The 22,504-nt window shown below is 38.4% G+C and overlaps 1 protein-coding gene across 1 annotated transcript in view; it reads right to left on the bottom strand.

The window, feature by feature from the left end:
* MROH9 (maestro heat like repeat family member 9) overlaps window positions 1-22,504 on the bottom strand; it is a 150,890-nt gene that overhangs the window by 49,995 nt on the left and 78,391 nt on the right. The window contains exons 9-12 of the mRNA XM_043922893.1: window positions 21,101-21,205; window positions 14,845-14,980; window positions 12,177-12,301; window positions 8,821-8,970 (exon numbers count right to left, since the gene is read on the bottom strand). Coding sequence (XP_043778828.1) covers window positions 8,821-8,970; window positions 12,177-12,301; window positions 14,845-14,980; window positions 21,101-21,205 — 516 coding nt within the window. The remainder of the gene's footprint in view (window positions 1-8,820; window positions 8,971-12,176; window positions 12,302-14,844; window positions 14,981-21,100; window positions 21,206-22,504) is intronic.

The raw sequence follows: 22,504 nt of genomic DNA, 5'->3' as shown, positions 1-22,504 counted from the left end.
ACGTTAGATGTGGGTTTGTCGTATATGGTCTTTATTATGTTGAGGTATGTTCCCTCTGTGCCCACTCTCTGAAGAGTTTTTATCATAAATGGATGTTGAATTTTATCAAAAGATTTTTCTGCATCTGTTGTAATGATGATATGGATTTGTTCTTCAATTTTTAATATGTTATATCACATTATGATTGATTTGCAGATTTTGTAAAAGTTTTGGACTTGGTTTGCTAACATTTTGTTGAGGATCTTTACGTCAATGATCATCAGTGATATTGGTGTGTAATTTTCTTTTTTGTGGTATTTTTGTCTGGTTTTGATATTAGAGTGATGATGGCATCATAGAATTAGTTCTGAAGTATTCCTTCCTCTGCAATTTTTGGGAACAGTTTTAGTAGTATAGATGTTTAAGTGTAGATGTTAGTAGTATAGATGTTTAGTATAGTATAGATGTTTTCTCTAAATATTTGGTAGAATTTGCCTGTGAAGCCACCCATTCTGGAACGTTTGCTTGTTGGGAGTTTTTAAATCACAGTTTAAATTTCAGAACTTGCTATTAGTCTGTTCATATTTTCTATTTCTTCCTGGTTCAGTCTTGGGGAATTGTACCTTTCTGAGAGTTTGTCCATTTCTTCTATATTGTCCATTTTTGAGGTGTATAGTTGCTTCTAGTAATAGTATGATCCTTTGTATTTCTGTTTTGTGCATTGTAACTTTTCCATTTTCATTTCTAGTTTTATTGATTTGGGTCCTCCTCTCCTTTTTTTTTTTTTTTTTCCCCTTTATGAGTCTGGCTAAAGGTTTATCACTTTTTGAAATATTTTCAAAGAACCATCTTTTATTTTGATTGATCTTTTCTTTCCTTGGTCTATATTTCATTTATTTCTGCTCTGATCTTTATGAGTTCTTTTCTCCTACTAACTCTGAATTTTTTTTTTTATTATTTCTCTAGTTGCTTAGGTGTAAGTTAGGCTGTTTATCTGGGATTTTTCTTGTTTTTTGATAAGCTTGTATCACTTTAACTTAGCTTTTAGAAGTGCTTTTGCTGCATCCCATAGGTTTTAGATCATTGTTTTAATTTTCATTTTTTTCTAGGTATTTATTTCCTCTTTGATTTCCTTAGTGATCCATTGGTTGTTTAGTAGCATATTGTTTAGCTTCCATGTGTTTGTGCTTTTCAGTTTTTCCCTTATAGTTGATTTCTAGTTGCATAGTGTTGTAGTTGGAAAAGATGTTTGATGTGATTTCAATTTTATGAATTTAATGAGGCTTGCTTTGTGGCCCAGATGTATCCTGGAGACTGTTCCATGTGCTCTTGAAAAGAATGTGTATTCTGCTGCTTTCAGATGGAATGCTCCATCTAAATATCAATTCAGTCTATCTAGTCTAATGTGTCACCTGTATTTCTTTACTGATTTTTTGTCTGGATGATCTGTCCATTGATCTAAGTGGGATGTTAAATTTTCCCACTATGATTGTGTTACTATTATTTTCTCCTTTTGTGTTTTATGATGTTTGTCTGATATATTGAGGTGCTCTTATGATGGGGGGACATAGAAATTTACAATTGTTATTTCTATTCCTTGGATCGATCCCTTAATCATTATGTAGTGTCCTTTTTTGTCTCAGATAACAGGCTTTATATTAAAGTCTATTTTGTCTGATAAGTATTGTTACTTCAGCTCTCTTTTGATTTCTATTTGCATGGAATATCTTTTTCTATCACCTCACTTTTGTCTGTATATGTATCTAGATCTTAAGTAGGTCTTTTGTAGGCTGCATATATATGGGTCCTACTTCTGTATCCATTCAGCCAATCTATGTCTTTTGGTTGGAGCATTTATTCCACTTATATTTAAGGTAATTATCAATATGTGGGTTCTTATTGCCATTTTGTTAATAGTTTTTGATTTGTTTTTTGTAGATATTTTCCTCCCTTTCTTCTTTTGTGATTTAATGACTGTCTTTAGTGTTGTGTTTGGATACCTTTTTTGTGTGTATAACCATTACAAATTTTTGATTTGCGGTTACCATGTTATTTGGGATAGTAGTCTATATATATGTGCATGGTTATTTTAAGTTCCTGATCTCTTAATTTCAAATGCATTTTTAATATCCTGCATTTGTACTCTTCTTCTCTCATGATTACTGATTTTGATGTCATGTTTGTCTGTGGATAATTTCCTACATTTACTGTTGTTTGCCTTTACTGGTAAGCTACCACTTTCATATTTTTTTTTTGTTTCTACTAGTAGTCTCTTATTTTCCATTTTGAGAAGTTTCTTTAGTATTTATTGTAAAGCTGGTTTGGTGGTGCTGAATTCTCATAGCTTTTGCTTGTATGTAAGTTCAGTTCAGTTCAGTCGCTCAGTCGTGTCCGACCCTTCGCGACCCCATGAATCGCAGCACGCCAGGCCTCCCTGTCCGTCACAAACTCCCTGAGTTTACTCAAACTCATGCCCATAGAGCAGGTGATGCCATCCAGCCATCTCATCCTCTGTCGTCCCCTTCTCCTCCTGCCCCCAATCCCTCCCAGCATCAGGGTCTTTTCCAATCAGTCAATTCTTCGCATGAGGTGGCCAAAGTATTGTAGTTTCAGCTTCAGCATCAGTCCTTCCAATGAACACCCAGGACTTATCTCCTTTAGGATGGACTGGTTGGATCTCCTTGCAGTCAAAGGGACTCTCAAGAGTCTTCTCCAACACCACAGTTCAAAAGCATCAATTTTTCGGCACTCAGCTTTCTTCACAGTCCAACTCTCACATCCATACATGACCACTGGAAAAACCATAGCCTTGACCAGAAGGACCTTTGTTGGCAAAGTAATGTCTCTGCTTTTTAATATGCTATCTAGGTTGGTGATAACTTTCCTTCCAAGGAGTAAGTGTCTTTTAATTTCATGCCTGCAGTCACCATCTACAGTGATTTTGAAGCCCCCAAAACTAAAGTCTGACACTGTTTCCACTGTCTCCCCATCTATTTCCCATGAGGTGATGGGACCAGATGCCACGATCTTAGTTTTCTGAATGTTAAGCTTTAAGCCAACTTTTTCACTCTCCTCTTTCATCGAGAGGCGTTTTAATTCCTCTTCACTTTCTGCCATAAGGGTGGTGTCATCTGCATATCTGAGGTTATTGATATTTCTCCCAGCAATCTTGATTCCAGCTTGTGCTTCTTCCAGCCCAGCGTTTCTCACGATATATTCTGCATAAGTTAAATAAGCAGGGTGACAAAATACAGCCTTGACATACTCCTTTTCCTATTTGGAACCAGTCTGCTGTTCCATGTCCAGTTCTAACTGTTGCTTCCTGACCTGCATACAGATTTCTCAAGAGGCAGGTCAGGTGGTCTGGTATTCCCATTTCCTTCAGAATTTTCCACAGTTTATTGTGATCCACACAGTCGAAGGCTTTGGCGTAGTCAATAAAGCAGAAATAGATGTTTTTCTGGAACTCTCTTGCTTTTTCAATGATCCAGCGGATGTTGGCAATTTGATCTCTGTTTCCTCTGCCTTTTCTAAAACCAGCTTGAACATCTGGAAGTTCTCAGTTCATGTATTCCTGAAGCCAGGCTTGGAGAATTTTGAGCATTACTTTACTAGAGTGTGAGATGAGTGCAATTGTGCGGTAGTTTGAGCATTCTCTGGCATTGCCTTTCTTAGGGATTGGAATGAAAACGGATTGTATGTAAAACTTTTGATTTATCTATCAAATCTGAATGAGATCATTTCTCTTTTATCACTTTAAATATATTATGCCACTCCCTCTTGGTCTGCAGTTTCTGCTAACAAATCAACTGATCACTATTTGGGATTTCTTTGTTATGTTATTTGTTGCTTTTTCTGTGTTGCTTTTAATGTTTTCTCTGTTTTTAATTTTTGTCAATTTGATTACAATGTGTCTCTGTGTGTTCTTGCTTAGGTTAGTCCCATATGGGATTCTCTGTGCTTCTTGAATTTAGGTGATTGTTTCCTTTCCTGTGTCAGGGACATTTTCAGCTGTTATCTCTTCAAATATTTTCTCAGCTTCTTTCTCTCCCTGTTCTACTTCTGGGACATCTATAATGTGAATGTTGGTGTATTTGACCCAGTTGTCTCTTAAACTGTCCTCACTCCTTTTCATTCTATTTTCTTTATTCTGCTCTGCAGCAGTAATTTCCAATACTCTGTCTTCCAACTCACTGATTCATTCTTCTGCCTCACATATTCTGCCATTAATTCCTTTGAGTGTATTTTTCATTTCAGTTATTGTATTCTTGAAACCCAGGTTGTATACACACACACACATACACAAGTGCACATGAAGTGAAGTGAAAGTCCTCAGTTGTGTCTGACTCTTTGTAACCCCATGCACTGTGGCCCACCAGGCTCCTTTGTCCATGAAATTATCCAGGCAAGAATACTGGAGTGGGCAGCCTTTCCTTTTTCCAGGGGATCTTCCTAACCTAGGAATTGAACTCCGGTCTCCCACATTGCAGGTGGATTATTTACTGTTTGAGCCAGCAGGGAAGCCCAAAGAAAGCTGAGCACTGAAGAACTGATGCTTTTGAACTGTGTTGTTGGAGAAGACTATTGAGAGTCCCCTGGGCTGCCAGGAGATCAAACCAGTCAATCCTAAAGGAAATCAGTCCTGAATATTCATTGGAAGGACTGATGCTGAAACTGGAGCTCCAATAGTTTGGCCACCTGATGTCAAGAACTGACTCATTAAAAAAGATCCTGATGCTGGGCAAGATTGAAGGCAGGAGCAGAAGGGGATGACAGAGGATGAGATGATTGGATGGCATCACTGACTTGATGGACATGAGTTTGAACATACACCGGGAGTTGGTCATGGACAGGGAAGCCTGGCGTGCTGCAGTCCATGGGATGGCAAAGAGTCTGACACAACTGAGTGACTGAACTGAACTAAACTGAGTGTATTCTTGATAAAAACTTCTTGTAACTTCTTGTTCTGTGAATCCATTCTTTTCCCAAGTTCTTGAATCATCTTTATGTTCATTACTCTGAACTCCTTTCTTGGATAGATTGCCTTTTTCCACTTCATTTCACTTAGTTGTCCTTCTGAAGTTTTATCTTGTCCCTTTGTCTGGAGCATTTCTTTGCCATCTATTTCTCAGTCTTTTTTCTAAATTTCTATTTGTATTTTTATGCATGTAACAGGTTAGTTATGTATGTTTCTTAACCTTGGAGAAGTGGCCCTCTGTAGGGGATGTCCTATGTATCACAGCAGTACATTTTCCTCTTATTACCCAATGGCCAGGAACTAACTGTTTCTGGGTAGTTTCTGACCTGTGTTTGCACGTTCAGTTCTGCAGGCTGTGGAATTATGATTTTCTTACTCTAGTGTCTGGGCCCTGGTGGGGGAGGCTGGATTAGAGGTTTGTGCTGGCTTCCTGGAGGGAGGAGTAGCTGCCTGCCCTCTGGTGGGTTGAAATGGGTCATGGTTCTCTTGTGGACAGGGACATGTCAAGGGACATATCTATTTGTGGCTGTGGGCTCAGGAAGTCTTTAGGCAGCCTGTCTGCTGATGGGTGTGGTTGTGTTCCCACTCTGTTGTTTGACCTGAAAAGACCCAGCACTGAAGCCTACAGGCTGTTGCTTGGGGCCAGGTCTTGGTGCCAGAGACCCAAACAAGATATTTCACTCATGTAGATGAACACTCCCCAGTATGTCCACCACCACCTTTTATGACCCCAGAAAGAGCCAAAGCTTCTCCTTGCCTCCTTGGGAAACCCTCCCAGACCAGCAGGTAGTTCTGGCCCAGGCTTCTATGAAATAACTGCTTTTATCCTGCATCCTGTTACACACAAAAAGTTGTGTGTTCCTTCCAAGAGAGATGTCTCTGTTTCTCTTAGTCTTGCAGACCTCCTGCAGTCAAGTCTTACTGATCTTCAAAGCCAACTACTCTGAAGACTCCTTCCCCTAATGCTGGTCCCGTAAGCTGGGGAGCCTGGCATGAGACTCAGAGCTCTCACTTCTGGGAGAACTTCTGTGACATTGTTATTTTCCGGTTTGTGGGTTACCCACCTGAGTGGTATGGGATTTGATTATATCAGTACTGTGCCCCTCCTACTGTTTCATTGTGGTTTCTTTGTGTCTTTGATGTAGAGTATCTTTTTTGGTAGGTTCCAGTCCTTTTTGCCAATGGTTGTTCAGCAGCTAGCTGTGATTTTGGTGCATTAGTGAGAAGAGGCAAACTCAGGTCCCTCTACTCCACCATCTTGTCTCCAACCCCTGTTCACTTTTAAAGGAGAGTTTTGGCTAGACCTGGAATTCTTCTCAAATCAAGGGTTGTATATTCAACATCAAGCTTAATCTACCCAGAGCACCTCGCTTCTTATTTCACTAATGCTTCTCAGAGGCTATAAGCTGAAAAGTTGGTTGATGTAAATTTACATTCCATTGAAGTTTCCTTGTGTACAATTGAATTATCTGTGTATAACCCTTTACTCTGGGGCTTCCCTGGCAGCTCAACAGTGAAGAATCCACCTGCAATGCAGGAGTCTCAGGAGACACAGGTTCAATCCTGGGATTGGGAAGATCCCCTGGAGGAGGGCATGGCAACCCACTCCAGTATAATTGCTTGGAGAATCCCATGGACAGAGGAGCCCAGCAGGCTACAATCCATAGGATTGCGGAGTTGGAATTGACTGAAGCAACTTAGCATACATTCAACCCTTTACTCTAAACAAGTGTTTACTGTAAAATATTCATCCTACCAAGGTGGACATGAGATGGAAGACATAAACCATTGTTCATCTCCACAGATTTCTTAACTATTAGGTTTGGAGCTTTTTCTTCTCATCCTCCCCCTACTACTATAAATTCAGCATGCCCCTAAAACAAGCCAGCTGTGTTACTGTATGTTCAATTGTAGAAAAGATGATTTTCTTCAATCCTCAAGGAAGGATATGCTGGATTAGATTTATTTAGAAATTGTAAGCCCACAAACTATATTTGAAATTTAGGAGATTTTCAGGAAATTTTTAATGCAATTTTCCCTTATAACTGACTTTAGAACCTAGTCCTGTTCAAGGCAAGAATCCACTGCATTCAGTAGTTCAATTGTTTGTGGGAGCTAGGGAAACACGTTGCTAAACCCCAGTTTGTTCATTTTTTCTCCCTAGTTAATGGTTTTTGTAGAACAGGCTGGTTTTACACATCTAGTTTTCTATTTGGCTTCTCTTCCTCTCTACGACCTGATATGGCTTTACCTAGATTCCTATCCTCACTGCATGAGAGGAGAACTTTATTTTGTTAAGGAAATGACTGTTGCCCTCAAGCTTTCCCTTTTGCTCTGCTTGCCTTTTGGAATGTTCCTGACTATATTGGCATGGGAGTTTGTAAGAAGCATTACTTCCTTTTTCCTGCCCTCTGAATTTGTGTGCAAGCACTCAGTTTATCTATGATCATGTCACACTGCTATGTCAAGAGCGGGAACTGGGAGTTCAGCCTTTATGTCTCCATCAGAGCTGGTTTAATGGGCATATGACCTATGCATTTGCATAAGGCCCCACATGCTGAAGGTCCTTCAGTTTGTTTAAACTTCTGCTGTCACTAATAGTGAATTTTTAATAAGTTTTCCCTTTAGCTTGTGTTTTTTAATGAAGTCCCAAAGGACAATGGAGCCTGTGTGTACATGGAGGAGATAAGTATAGTATGTGAGTCAGTGAAAGTCGCTCAGTCGTGTCTGACTCTGCAACCCCATGGACTATACAGCCCATGGAATTCTCCAACCCAGAATACTGAAGTGGGTAGCCGTTGCCTTCGCCAGGGAATCTTCCCAACCCAGGGATCGAACCCAGGTCTCCTGCATTGCAGGTGGATTCTTTACCAGCTGAGCCACCAGATAGGCCCGAGAATGTGAGTCAGTAGCCCCTTTCAGAGGTAGCATTCACAATGGCCTGAGTCCATAGAATTCCAGTGACTACATTAATGTGTAGGGCTTCAGGGGGAAATCAAAACAGGTATAAGATAAGCATTTATTGATGCTTCAATCAATAGGCTGAAAATGACAACACAGAAGAAAGAGAAAGATGTGGCAATCCATAAATTGTTTTCCTTTCCAATCTTTCCTAATTTATGAGTAAGATGGTGATAGAGTGTTAAAGAATGTGTGAATGACAAGAAGTTGAATAAAGACAATTAAGTTAGTTTTGTGTAGTGTTTATAACTGTTTTGGTAAGAATAAAATGCATATGCATGCATAAGCTATGAAATAAGAATTGTAGTATTTGTTAAGTTGTGTGGTCTTATATTTGCATCTATAACTGGCATTGCACAATATAAAGGTGGACTGCAGAATTCATGCTAAAATTTTAAAATTTTAGTTTGTTTTTTTTTTAATTAGAAAATAACACCATGATAAATTGAGGAGGGGGAGCTTCATATGTTTGTACATTTAATACTACTTTTTTCTATGTTTTGAATAAGAAGTCCTACATTTTAGTTTGCACAGGGACCTGCAAATATGTGGCCAGCCCTACAGCAAACTGAGGGCTCTTAAAACTTTCCTTAATGGTTACACAGGGTGTTTCAATTATAGTTGTACTATTTTATTGTTGTTAATGTATTTCTTTAAAATTCAAAGCAAGTATAGCAAAATGTTACAATTTGGTATGATTGGTGGTTGGATGTTCATTACACTAGTTTTGAAACTTTTCTGTATGCTTGAACTATTTCACACAAAAACCTTCATTTGATTGAAGTGACATAATGAACAATGGCAAGAAATATATACGAAAAGAAGTAGACATATAACAAAGGCAGAAAAAGCCCATTAGAGAATGTACTCTGCACTCTTCCACTCATTGTGAAATATCTTACCATGGTAACCTTATGGGCATTACATTCCAGAGTCAATTTCAGTACGGTTGCTGCCTCAGATGCAGTTGTTTGATCAGGTACAGAGAGTTTCATCAGGAGACTCCATACAAAGTCAGTCAGCAAGGGTGGCAATAAGGTTTTTCCTACACTCTGAAACCAAAAAGAAGAATCATGATCTCAGACCTTACTTATATCAACAAATAAAGACAGCTACATGACTTTTGTGGGTCTTAGGTACCTTTGCTGTTGTCAGCCTCTTCCTCCATTAAACATATTAAAAATTACGCTTTACATTGTGTTAGTATTAAGATGACTGTCATTCAAACTTAATCATATTTATTTTTCATCTTATTTTTAAAGCAATTAAAACATTTTCATCTGAATAACTCAGCTCTGGGGCAAGCCAGGGAGAAGTGGGAAACCATGGCATTAAAATTTAGAGCAACTATAAAATATTGATTTAACCCCATTTCAGCTATTCAAATACTAAAAACTATTGTGAAGTTCTTCAGCTTTGGAAATACGCTTGTTCAGATCCAAAACAAGCATGATTTGTAGAAGATGAAGGAAAGGATGGGTTAAGAAAGGAAGGTCCATTGAAGGGTGTGAATTTTTCTCTTTTTCAGAGAAGCATCAAGAAGTGGGAAGAGAAAAAAGGGCACATATGTCTATGATTGAGGCAAACAACTGCAATTCAAATAATCTCTTTTTAAAGTTGGAGGAACATCCATGGACCATAAAATGCGAACAGAATCACAGTACTATGGATCTCTCAGTTAAGAAAGATGACTGAACCACATTTTCTCCCTTTCTAAATGTATATGTATATATACAAAACTTCTTTTGTGTGTATGTATGTGTGTATGCAATTCTCTGAAATACAGAAATATTCAATATTGCCAATACCAGCTTTTCAGCACCCCCGTTAAAGGAATGGAGCATACATCTTTCTGGTCAGTAGGGAAGGACTGAGGTCTAATTGAAAATTGATGACCACCAGGCTCCCTCCTACTGAGCAGACAGGTGAGGTATACAATTTTTGGAAAGCTATGAAAGATAAAGGATGGTCACTAAGACTTAGTGAGGTGAACAGAATATCATAGTTGGCTATACTTTGAGAAATCAGATTTGATTATACAAGATGTTGAGTTAAAAAAAATCATTGAAGAGGGGATATTCTTTTCGGATATTCTGTTCGGATATTCAACAAAATAGCTTAGTGTCTATTAAGAGTTGTGGAAGGAGCAATTCCTAGTGAAACTTAGAGATAGTGTTAGAAGTTTCTGTCATGTGAAGGTAGAATGGAGAAAAACAAACTTGACTCCATATTGGATCTATTTCTTTAACTCTAGCCTTTGTGCTCCATAACCTGTGATTAGAAATGCTGGCTTTGCACTTTTGTCTCAAATAGTAAAAGAGTGTTGCCTATAGCCTGAGATATACATACTAGCCCTTTCTCAACGTTCTGCCTCCCAGGCTTGACCTTTAAAGTATAACACATTTCCATTCAAATAGAGGTTAAATGTTGAAGAAAAGAAAATAACAGTTGTCTTTCTGAAGGTTTATAGGAGCATTGTGACCAGACCAACCTGGACAGCTGAAGGAACAAAGGATTCCAGTACCAATAAGTTTCCAACAACCAGCCACACCTCCTCCATTTTTAATATAAAAGAAGCTTAAATTCTAAGTCCAGTAAGATGGTTCTTTGGGATACTAGTCCACCATCTTCTTGGGTTTCCTGGTTTTCCAAATATGTTGCTATTTCTTATCTCAACACCTTGTCTGTTGATTTATTGGCCTACTGTGTGGTGAGTAGTATGAACTTGGACTCAGTAACAAAGGTATAGATATGACAGTAGAGAACATCAAATGATAGACTCCCTTATAAAATGTGATCTAGCTCTCTTCGCTAAAAACCTTGATGCATATCCTCCTATTTGCATCCTCTGGACTTTGTTGTTGTAAATGGTCCTGTTGCTTTCCTTACTACAACCTTAGGTTCCCTCACGCACCTGTTCCAATCTACTTCTGAAAGTCCCTACCTCTGGATTTTTTAGCTACTGCTCTTGCACACAGCGCTGTCCTAGGCCTGTTTTGATCTCACAGTTGGGAACTGAGTAATAGAGGTCATGAACACAAGGACCCAGGGCACCCTCCCCAAATCCTGCATTTCTCAGTCTTACGGACATTAAAGTCAGATGAGAGGACACTAAGCTGGAAGTAGAGATAGTAAGCTTCATAAGCCACTTGAAAGAGACAGACCCTGAGGAGGCTGCCAGTGCTAGGCTCACTAGCCAATCGTGGGTCTCAGGATTTCAATTCTAGGGCTCTGGAGTTAAGAATGGAAGAATATAGAAGGACTTTCTAGTAAACCTAGATGGATGCTTAGTTTCTTCATGTAAATAGAAAACTTTATAGTTAACCAGGCTTGTGACTTCTGAGAGGAGGTGGATTAAGAATAATGCTTGATTTTGGAAAGATGCATCATTATGCAGATGCATATTTAAGGATATCTATGTGGTATTTTTTATTGTATTATTTGAGATGTATTGCTTCCATATCTCCACACCCTCCTACAATTCTATCTTCCTCAGTGTAGGAGGGCAAGGCACTGCTTTATGTATGTAGTTTCAGGAGAAAATCTAAGACCCTTCAATTCAAGAGATAAGCTAGCCTGAAGGGCCTCTCCAGCCGGTTTTGCTGAACTGTTGATTCCTGTGTAGCTAGAAGAGTATCAGCTGGACAGCATGATTCAGGCACCTGTGCTGGATGACCTCGCAAGCATATGAATAAGCATATATAAGTTTGAAGAAGGTGAAGGAATGTATAGAGATGTAGAGTCTCATGATTTTCCCTAAGGTTGGGTCAATGTAGAAATTACTTATTTAGTGCAAAGGTTTATCACTTAGAGTTAAGAAGTTTTTAAAATTTAATAGGTTTTTAAAATATATACCAAATTATTTTAATGTTTGCTGAGCATTATAATAGCATTGAAAAACCTCTTAATTGCTGACTTCACTAATTTTTCTAGAAAACCAGAAGTTTCCCATCTTTAGTAACTTATTAGCCAAACCAAAAGAAGCATAACAATTAGGAAACACTCACCTCATTTTGCTTTCTGTAAGAATTATCTAGTAAATAATGTAAATTGCTATGTTCTGGAATAATAGGCATAATTTTTATTAACAGATAAAGAAAAAGAAGCCAAATACTCTATCATTTACTCTTTGCTTTACTGAATTTAATTTAAATAAAAGAGAAAAATCTATTAGTATAAATTTTGTTGAAATAAGTTGCTACTAAAAGTAATTTACACATGAAACAAAAGCTATAGGATAAAGTGGGGGCTAAGTTACCTGAGCAATTTTACTTTTGTCTTTTTGCAAATTCTTGGGTAGAAATTCTGTACCAGAGGAAGAAGGCTGGATACAATGATTTTCAGGCTTATCATACTTTTTACTTTTACTTTTTGCAGTACCCTCTGTTTTAAGGAAGAAAGTTTAAGATTTTCATTTGATCACTGGTTCCTTCTATAACATTGCTATTTCTAGTTTCCTTTTCCTGCCCAATTCTGGGAATGTAAAGTTTTCTGAATGTTTAGCTCTCTGCTGAAAGTTTAGTCACATAATATATTAATATTATGACTACATTGGCCCAGAATTTATAAAGTGTTAAGAGAAGCCTCTGTGGAGGACATATATAATTTTAATAGGTTGACCAAGTATCAAGTACATTTCGGCCATCAAATGCATAGTTCAGTGCAATGGAAGAGCTACTGCTAAGTTGGAAAGTCTATTGGTAAAAGAGCAGATTTGGAGGCATTTTGCAAAAAACTGAGGGAGTGGTATAGCAACAAAGAGGAAAGCTCTCAAATAAGCTTCAGGTACAGATGTCTTTAGTTCTAGAGAAGGAAGATTTTAACTGAATTTTTGTTTGCTAACAGCTTTATAGAGATATAATCAATATGCAACATATTTAAGTGTATAATTTGGTAAGTTCTTGAAGGGAAAGACTACCCACTCCAATATTCTGGCCTAGAGAATTCTATGGACTATAGTTCATGGGGTTGCAAAGAGTCTGAGTGTATTTCAGAAAGGACATGACTGAGCGACTTCCACAAATGACTATACACACACACACATACACACACACACACATATATATATATATATGCCCATAAAAGAATTATTGCAATAAAAAAGATTTAGTCCCTCCAGAAGTTTCCTCTTGTCCTTTCATAATTGCTCAAACCTGCTACTGGATACACACTGTAGCACTTCCTGATTCAGAGATACACACAGATCTGCATTCTTTCATTTGTATTTTCTAATTTCGTGTAAGTGGAGCGATTTAGTATGTGCTGCTCTTCTGTTGCTTGGCATCTTTCATTCAGCAAAATTATTTGCAATTCATTCATATTATTGTATTTGTCAATACCTGATTGATTTCTCTGTGATGAATACTACCCCATTGTACATATATACCATCATCTATGTATTCATATGCCTCCTGGTAGACATTTGGTTGTTTCCAGTTTTTGGCTATTAAAAATAAAGATCCTGTTAACATTCATGTACAAGTCTTTGAGTAGATATTTGCTTTCATTTCTTTTAGGAATGACTGAGGAATGACTGGATCATATGGTAGATGTGTGTTTGACTTTTTAGGATACTGCCAAATTATTTTCCAAAGTTGTATCATTTCACATTTCCTCTGGTGGCTCAGATGGTAAAGAATCTCTGGCCTGTAAGGCAGGAGACCCAGGTTCAAATCTTGGGTCAGGAAGATCCCCTGGAGACAGGAATGGCTACCCACTCCAGTATACTTGCCTAGAGAATTTCATGGGCAGATGAGCCTGGCTTACAGTCTGTGGGATTGCAAAAAGTCAGACACAACTGAGCAACTAACACAGATGGACTGAATGGCACTAAAGTAATTCAGGGATAATTTTTTCCTCCTGATGAGACAAAATCTGTTTGTGTAATCTACTTTATTACTTGTGAATTATGAAGTTTCAAATTCTAGCTTATGGGCACCATTCCCAGTCTTTTGAAATTCAGTGCTTTTACCTCTTTAACCATTTTGGGTATTACCCCCTCACCCCACAAACCTCAGGTAGTTTCCTTACATAGCTAAATAGTTAAATGGACTCTGCAGATCTCTGGAGCTCTCCTTTGTTCACTCCTTTCTGGTACTCTGCCATGTGAGCTCTAGATATCTTGATCTTTCTGGATTCCCAATTCTGTCTCTTCAACTTGGGACCCTTGGGTTGCTCATTTCTGGGCTGCAGCCTAGAAACTTACTCTAGGCTGTAAACTCAATCAATTGTAGACTCTGCTTTATTTATTCATTTGTTCTCTTCTCTCAGGAATCATTGTCGTCATCTGATGTCTTTAAACAGTTTATTATGGGAGGGTAAATCTGTTCTCTGTTTAAGTACTTGGAAATAGTTTGATACCATAAGGTTTTGCTCTCATGCTTTGTTAGGCAGACCAGAGCAGCATTTATTTACATCTTGGGCTAATATTTCCCCATCACTGAAGCAAGAATTCTATTTGATGTTCCATTAGAGACAAAAATAATGCCTCTTTTTAAGAGTCCCATTGGTAGTTTTTCTTCTCTTTCTTCCCTACCTCCACCCAGCATTTCTGTCCCTGCCAGTAACACCCTGACACTAATCTAAGTATGAAAGTGTAAGTCACTCAGTCATGTCCAACTCTTTGTGACCTCATGGATTATAGCCCGCCAGGCTCCTCTGTCCATGGGATTTTCCAGGCAAGAATACTGGAGTGGGTTGCCATTTCCTTCTCCAGGTGATATTCCCGACCCAGGAATAAATATTGAAGAACCAACTATAACATTTTAAAAATAATTCTAAAAAAGATTAAAAAATACATTTTGATAAATGGAGCTATAGATCTTGGGGCAGGATTTAGAAATCTACAGATGTAGAACCTCCTTGGAACCCACAGTAAAATAATTAGGAACAGATTCTTCGTAACCCTTAGAAAAGATGAATCTTACCGCTCTGACACTTTGCAATGCAAAGGAGGTGATACATTCCCACAAATGCCTGTTGTGTGATTGAGGGATCAGAATGAGAACACAAAAGAGAAAGCTCTGCTGCCAGGACACCCAGACATGGAGCATTAACACTTGCCTAGTGAGAACACAAAGTAGAAAAATGCATTTGCTAAGCACAGTCAGTGTTAAATGTTTGTGTCTGATCTGCACACACACATGCACACACATACACACACACTCAAACAGACTCTCACACACAGTCAGTCCCCTACATATGAACATACTCTGTTCTGAGAGTATGTTCATAAGTCCAAAAAATTTACCTTAGGTACAATCAGCTATAGAGTACTATACTGTAATAGGTTTATAATAGTTTTCACACAAATACATTAAAAAACACAAAAAATAAAACATTTAAAATCTTACAGAACAGTATTTTGAAAAGTACAGTAGTACAGTGAAACAGCTGGCGTATTTGCATTTGCATCTTTGAATGTTCACAACCTGAAGATTTATATGTAGGGGGCTTACTATATCTGACTATGGTTATAGTTGAGTGTCAGAGTACACAAAATATGTATTAAAATCCTTGCTCTGTTACTGAGTTTCAATTTTCTCATCTATGAAATGCATATAACAAATGCTACCTTGTAACATTATTGTGGGAATTAAGGGGGTAACATTTATGACAAAAAGGAAAGTTCCTAGCAAAGTGCTTGGAAATACTAGAGATTCCACCTAATGTTAGTTTCTATTCCATAACGTAGGTACCTATTTGTAGGTAGCAAATTCTTAGGATACTGGGTAGGGGAGTGAATGTCCAAAACCCTTCATGCTCCTTCTCCATGTATGAAACACTTCAGATGACTCTGTGAGTCACTGGAGAAGTGTGACTTTTCTTCCTATAATTGCTCTAATTCTTTCCAGGGAAATTAATTTTTTAAAAAAACTCAGTACATTTGCTTCTGGTATCAAAGCTACTATCAGAACATTTATGTATCTCTCCTCCCACCTTCCCTCCACCCCATACACACAAAATTTCTTTGTGGCTTCTCAAATAGGTTTCTCGAATATTTAGATTTTCATCTTGATTGATTTGTTTGGTCAGATCAAATGTAAATAGAGAGTGAAGCAGACATATAGAAGAAGAGATGGAAGAGACATTTTGCTTTTCTGAAGGTGTGAGTATTATTACCAATTTTTTTAAACAATTAGGCCTCTGCCCACATGTAGGTTTGCTCAACTAGTGGGTCTGCAGAATCTTCTTGTCTCTAAGACAAATTATTACTTTTCCTAGATAGATGTTTTGATGAATGAGCAATGGTTGGTGGTAAAAGAGTCAAACCAACCTTCCAGGGAGATCCCAAGACCTGTTTCTCCTTCTTTGTATTACTCTCATATACCCTTATTCTTGCTTCTCTTGTTGCTTGACTCACTCACATCTATCTCAGTCTTACACACATTCACACACACACACAGCACACATACACACACAGTTATATGGAGTCGTTCCTGAAAAACATGAGGTGACCTAGGTCATGTGCCAAGGGTATGACCAAATTAGAATGCTGGGAGTGATGGTCTAAGTAGAAGGGAAGATAATCTCTTGTTTCTGTGGATGTCTTCCTTGGATTCTTTCTGCCTTTACTTCTTTGTAAGGCTACCTGGGGCTTCCCCCATCCTTAGGTGGCTCAGTAGAAGAGAATCCATCTATCAATGCAGAAGATGCAGGTTCGATACTTGTGTTGGGAAGATCCCCTGCAGTAAGAAATGACAACCCACTCCAGTATTTTTGCCTGGGAAATTCCATGGACAGAGGAGCCTGGTGGGCTACAGTCCATGGGGTGGCAAAGAGTTGGACAAGCCTCAGTGCACGATTCAGGAGAAACTACAAGCAGACAGTAGAGGTCGCTGTTTAGGGCCTAGGAAGAAACCTTTTATTTCCACTAGGTATTCTCCTCTTGATGAAAATGAAAGAGGAGAGTGAAAAAGTTGGCTTAAAGCTCAACATTCAGAAAACTAAGATCATGGCATCTGGTCTCATCACTTCATGGCAAATAGATGGGGAAACAGTGGAAACAGTGGCTGACTTTATTTTTTTGGCTCCAAAATCACTGCAGATGGTGACTGCAGCCATGAAATTAAGACGCTTACTCCTTGGAAAGAAAGTTATCACCAACTTAGATAACATATTAAGAAGCAGAGACATTACTTTGCCAACAAAGGTCCGTCTATTCAAGGCTATGGTTTTTCCAGTGGTCATGGATGGATGTGAAAGTTGGACTATGAAGAAAGCTGAGTGCCGAAAAATTGATGCTCTTGAACTGTGGTGTTGGAGAAGACTCTTGAGAGTCCCTTGGACTGCAAGGAGATCTAACCAGTCCATCCTAAAGGAGATCAGTCCTGGGTGTTCATTGGAAGGACTGATGCTGAAGCTGAAACTCCAATACTTTGGCCACCTCTTGCGAAGAGTTGACTCATTAGAAAACACCCTGATGCTGGGAGGGATTGGGAGCAAGAGGAGAAGAGGACGACAGAGGATGAGATGACTGGATGGCATCACCGACTCAATGGACATGAGTTTGAGTAATTTCTGGGAGTTGGTGATAGACAGGGAGACCTGGCGTGCTGCGGTTCATGGGGTCACAAAGAGTCGGACACGACTGAGAGACTGAACTGACTGACTGATTCTCCTCTTTTGGTTTGCATTCCAAGTTTCTTTTTCCATTGAATGGCAAGATTTTCAGAACTGCAATTGTGTTATAGGTTTAAGAAAAAAGGGCAAGATGCTCTTTTTCTCTATTGTGGGTAACGGAGGAGTATGAGTATGTGTCTAGTATTTTTGCCACAAGCTTCTCTACCATAAAAATCTTTGCCACATACATTTCTACTGCAAACATTTTAACACATGACTAATTGGTGATAAGGTAATTTTGCTGTGAAAGATAAAATAATTAGTTGACAGTTTGGTCTGACACTTTGGTTTCAATTGGTTGAAATAAGTCAGATTTTCTTTCAGTTAGCCCATTTATTGATGGCTTTATTGAGCTGACAGATGACAATGATTTGCCCCAAGAGTTGGTTTCTTATTTTGAAACATGCTACATTGAAGGAAAAAGAGGTTGAGTCTCAAAGGCTCAGAGGTGAACCTACATTTCCCATAGAATGTTGGAATGTCTATGAACAGACATGTGGTAAGATGCCAAGAACAAAAAACAGTGAAGAGGTTTTTATGACACAATATAAAGCTTAGTTACAAATATGCATTCTAATACTCAGAAACCAATGCCTCTCTTAATGAAGGAAGAAATTTTGGCAAGAAAAAAGAGAAAAATTTCCGTGCTGAATGAGGAGATGAATCAACAAGCAAAAAACTTATACTATGATTGAAAACCTTCAAAGACAAGTGCTTAAGTACCACCCACAAAATAAAATCCATTTTTTTTTTTTTTTTGGCGGGGACAGGATTGACATGAATTTATACACATTTTAAATGTATTTAAATTGCATTTCTGAAGAAAGTCTTTTAAATTTTGTTATTAAATTTTCAAGTTTCATAATGACCTTTTCAATGTCCTCCTTTTATTTTTCATTATCTTATTTTTTATGAAAAAAAAAATTGCCTCATGGTCAGTTAGTTACACGACAAAGATATCTTGGCAAAGATGCTTATAGCAAAAGTACCTAGAACCAGGGGACTATGTCTTACAGCTTATCTCACTGGAGCTGGGGAGCATTTACAGGGGATTGGCCCTAGAGATTTTTGTGTGTAGTTTTTTGCCTTGAGCATTCTGTCTGATTATCCCTTCTCATGAACTTGTGTATGTATAACTCTGAGCAGGTGTCTTTGTAAAGAAAGCTGCTAATGATGCCAGATAGGGTCTTTCTAGATGTGTGTCTCTAGCAGAGTAGGTGTGGCCGTGTCTAGACTGCATAGCATGTTTGAGGTGGAGGGTAGACATGACCTAGTATGGGCCAAGAGAAGAGTGAGGTTGTTTGAACCTTGGGGCACACCAATTATGCCCTGCACAGGTCCCTTCAGAAGTCTGCCAACCTCAGTCACAGCTCCTCAAACACAGGACTTCAGGAATTTTTAATACAGTATAACTCCGTTTTTTTTTGTTTGTTTGTTTGTTTTTTTTTTTGTTTTGTTTTTTGTTTTTTTAAGAAAATCTATGTAAAGTGCTGAAAGTAGGAAAGAGTGAAGATCTGGAGAAATGTAGCTTCTCTGCTTCTGTCCCTAAGTGCTCCTGCTTAGTTTTCTGGCCCTTTCTAACTGGATTCCTTCTTTTGCATACCTCTGGCCTCTCCATTCCTTATAATAATTACTAGAGTTTTAAGTGTTAACTTCCAAAGGCAAATACTTATTAGGTCATTTAGCTGCTTCTTATCTGTCTCTAAACAATGGACTTCCACTTCGGTTCCCACATCAGTTTGGGACATTGCCTATATATTCTTGCTTGATGAATCAGTACAGAGGCCGTATTCACTTTTTGTTGTTTCCTTTTGGCATATAAATATTTCTTCTTTACCCCTTTTGAGACTAAATACTCATCTGTACCCCAAATTATCTATTTTTGATAATCATCTTTGTACTCTTTATTTGCCTGGGGCTATTGTGTTTGGAGGGTTTTCTCAAATGCCTGGCAAGTCTCAGTTGTCTAGTAATATTTAAGAATGTGATACCACTGGTGGAATTTTGTATGTGGGCAAGGCTTGTCAACTGGTCGACTTGGCTTTAGAGTAGCTGAATGGGGACGCTGGGGTCATGCTGAAGTATGTCTAAACAACAGAACCAAGATGATTTTCTCAGGGAATTTGCAATTGTTTTGAGAAATAAGTCCTCACATTTTGTCTACTGATGGACTCATTTCCCTGGAATAGTGTATGTGTGCAATGTAGATCCTTCTGTATGAGGTGAGTCTTTTCAGTGAGTTAGCATGTCTTCAAGTTTCCTCTGCCTCCCACGCTTAATTGTTACTTGTGTTTCTATAGCTTCAGACTCTCCAGGGTCCATAGGGCAAACTAGATCCCTTTTCAGCCATCCTCCATCCTGATGTTCACATGCCCTTGTCTTTCAGCTTCTCCTGCCAGACTTTATCAGTTACCATCTTCTATCTATTCTGTCATCCAGAAATTTGCTGACCTCGCTAGCCCATTGAGATCCCTTTACTAATTCTCTTTGGTGCTGTAGCTTTATATATTTAACGCATTTTATTACTATCATTTTGTGGAGGGAGTGGAGATAGACATGTGGACAAGCTGTTAGCTTCGACTAGAAATCTTTCACCTGTCTTTTGAATGCTGATATGCCAAAGGAACAAATCTAGGAAAAATCTCTGTTGATGAGATAAGATGACATGTTTAGCTCACATGTCTTCACCTGTTTGAAAATAGTTTAATCGAAAGGACAAATATTCTTTGAGTGGAGCCATTTCTTCACCCTGATGGGCACACAGGTCATGTAAAAGGAATACCATTTAAAAATATATTTCTGATAGAATACAAATGAAAGAATTGTTCAATAGGACAAGGGCCTCTGAGAGTCTGGAAGACAAGGGTATGGTAATTTATGAGGAAAATAGTTTTTATCCAGTGAATGGCCAGAACCTGAGAACAGAATGGGTAGTTATATTTAGGTAGAGAATGGCAGAACAAATCTTCCTTTATTATTTACACTGTGTCAGATATAGATATACACAGACCTTGCCTATGGGAAGTTTAGCTTCTAATTTGTTAATATTTTTGCCCATTGTATGTATTTGTCTCCTCACCTCCATTAATTTCACTGACTTAATTATCTTTAAAAATTGTGATCTTCCTGTGCCTCAAAGATGGCTCTGATGGTAAAGAATCTGCCTGCAACGTGGGAGACCTGGGTTCAATTCCTAGATGGGGAAGATCCCCTGGAGAAGGGAATGGCAACCCACTCCAGTATTCTTGCCTGAAGAATTCTGTGGACAGAGGCTATCATCCATGGGGTTGCAAAGAGCTGGATATGATTGAGTGACTAAAATAATCAAATAATAATAATTATCTTTAGAAAACATTACTTAAAGAGAATGTTAACTTAGTAAAGGTTTGTTTCCAAGACTGAGATAAGCTGGATGAGGCTACTTTAGTTCCCACCATCTGGAAAATGCTGGTTTGCTTCCACCTGGTGGCATTCAGCAAACACTGCAGAAAAAAGGAACGCAATACTGCAGAAGCGCAGTCTTTAGGAGCAGGGGGCTCAGGAGCAGTCCCTGTGACTTACAGATCCCTTGACTTTCCTGGCTGCAAAGCTTAGCACTCTGCTGATCACCACCATGGCTTCCTCCTGCATGTACGAACTATCTTCATTCATCCATACAACCATTTCCTGTTGAAAACACAAGAACCATCCTAGAACCGTGGTGTTTCTATTTCCACAAGTTCCTTTCTTCTGCTCAGATCATCACCTTTACCAAGTCAAGATTCACCATGATCTCCCAATGATTTCACACCTATTCTATACGTATTCAAAAAGTATGACAATGAGCTTGTACACCACTGTCTATACAAGTATAGTACTTCATCTGCCATAGTAGCTACACTTGGGTTTTGTTTTGTTTAATCCTATCCAACATGCATTTACTAATATCCCACTATTAACAATCACTTTGCCAGACATCATGAAAAGTTCAGCATGGATTATTAGGATTACCATGATTATCATGAATTATCATGGACAACAGGATTATCATCAAATGCTTCTCCTCTTCTTAAAGGGCATGTTAATTCTCTCTGTTAAATCATAGGATCTGATTTTCAGTTTTAAAAAAGAATCAAAATGTTATCTGATCCTGAAATGTCATTTTATTCTAGAATTCCCTCTGCAAATTCACAGATATTTTCTGTCTCGTGGTATAGAGTATATTCCTGGAGGTAGCTCAGTGAGAAAGTTCTTGTTAATTTTGATTCATTGCTAAATTTGGTCTGTCTTGCTGTGTTCTGCCCCCTTTTTCTAAATCCTCAGGTACAAGGACATAGGTGTAACCTTGGGAAAGGAATAAGACTGCATGTGCCTCACATGTTAACCACCATTAGTAGACCTCTTAAGACTGATTGTTGGAGTCCTTAGTATTTATGCCAATGGTTGGCTAAATCTCTTCCATTTCACTTTCTCCCATTGTATAAAACTGTTCTGAAGTTTATTTCTTAGGAATGAAGAGTCTTTAAATCTCAGCCTCTTCCTTCTCCAGGAGTGAGGTCCAGCTCTTTTTGAGGATCAGGGGAGTTTCTAGATGTGGTAGGTTTAAGAATAAGGTGGTCAAGTAACAGACTCCCAACTTATAGTAGCGCCTCCACTAATTAGATGCCCACATATTATTGCTCCTCTTTCAGCTTCCATTTCCTTATCTGCAAAATGGGAGAAATAATTTTAACTTTCTCATAGGATTATTTTAAGCATTAAATTAAATAACCCATTTATTAAGTATTCAGCTTAGTGCCTGACATAGAGTAAATGCTCAATAAACAGCATAGGGTGGTTGAAAGAGTATACATGGGAGTGTTAGTGAAAGTGTTAGTCACTCTGTTGTGTCCAACTCTTTGCAACCCCATGAACTGTAGTCCACTATGCGCCTCTGTCAATAGAATTCTCCAGGCAAGAATACTAGAGTGGATAGCCATTCCCTCC

The sequence above is a fragment of the Cervus elaphus genome, chromosome 14 (assembly GCF_910594005.1).
Source record: "Cervus elaphus chromosome 14, mCerEla1.1, whole genome shotgun sequence".
Lineage (NCBI taxonomy): Eukaryota > Metazoa > Chordata > Mammalia > Artiodactyla > Cervidae > Cervus > Cervus elaphus.
This window is presented reverse-complemented; position numbering and strand designations above follow the sequence as displayed.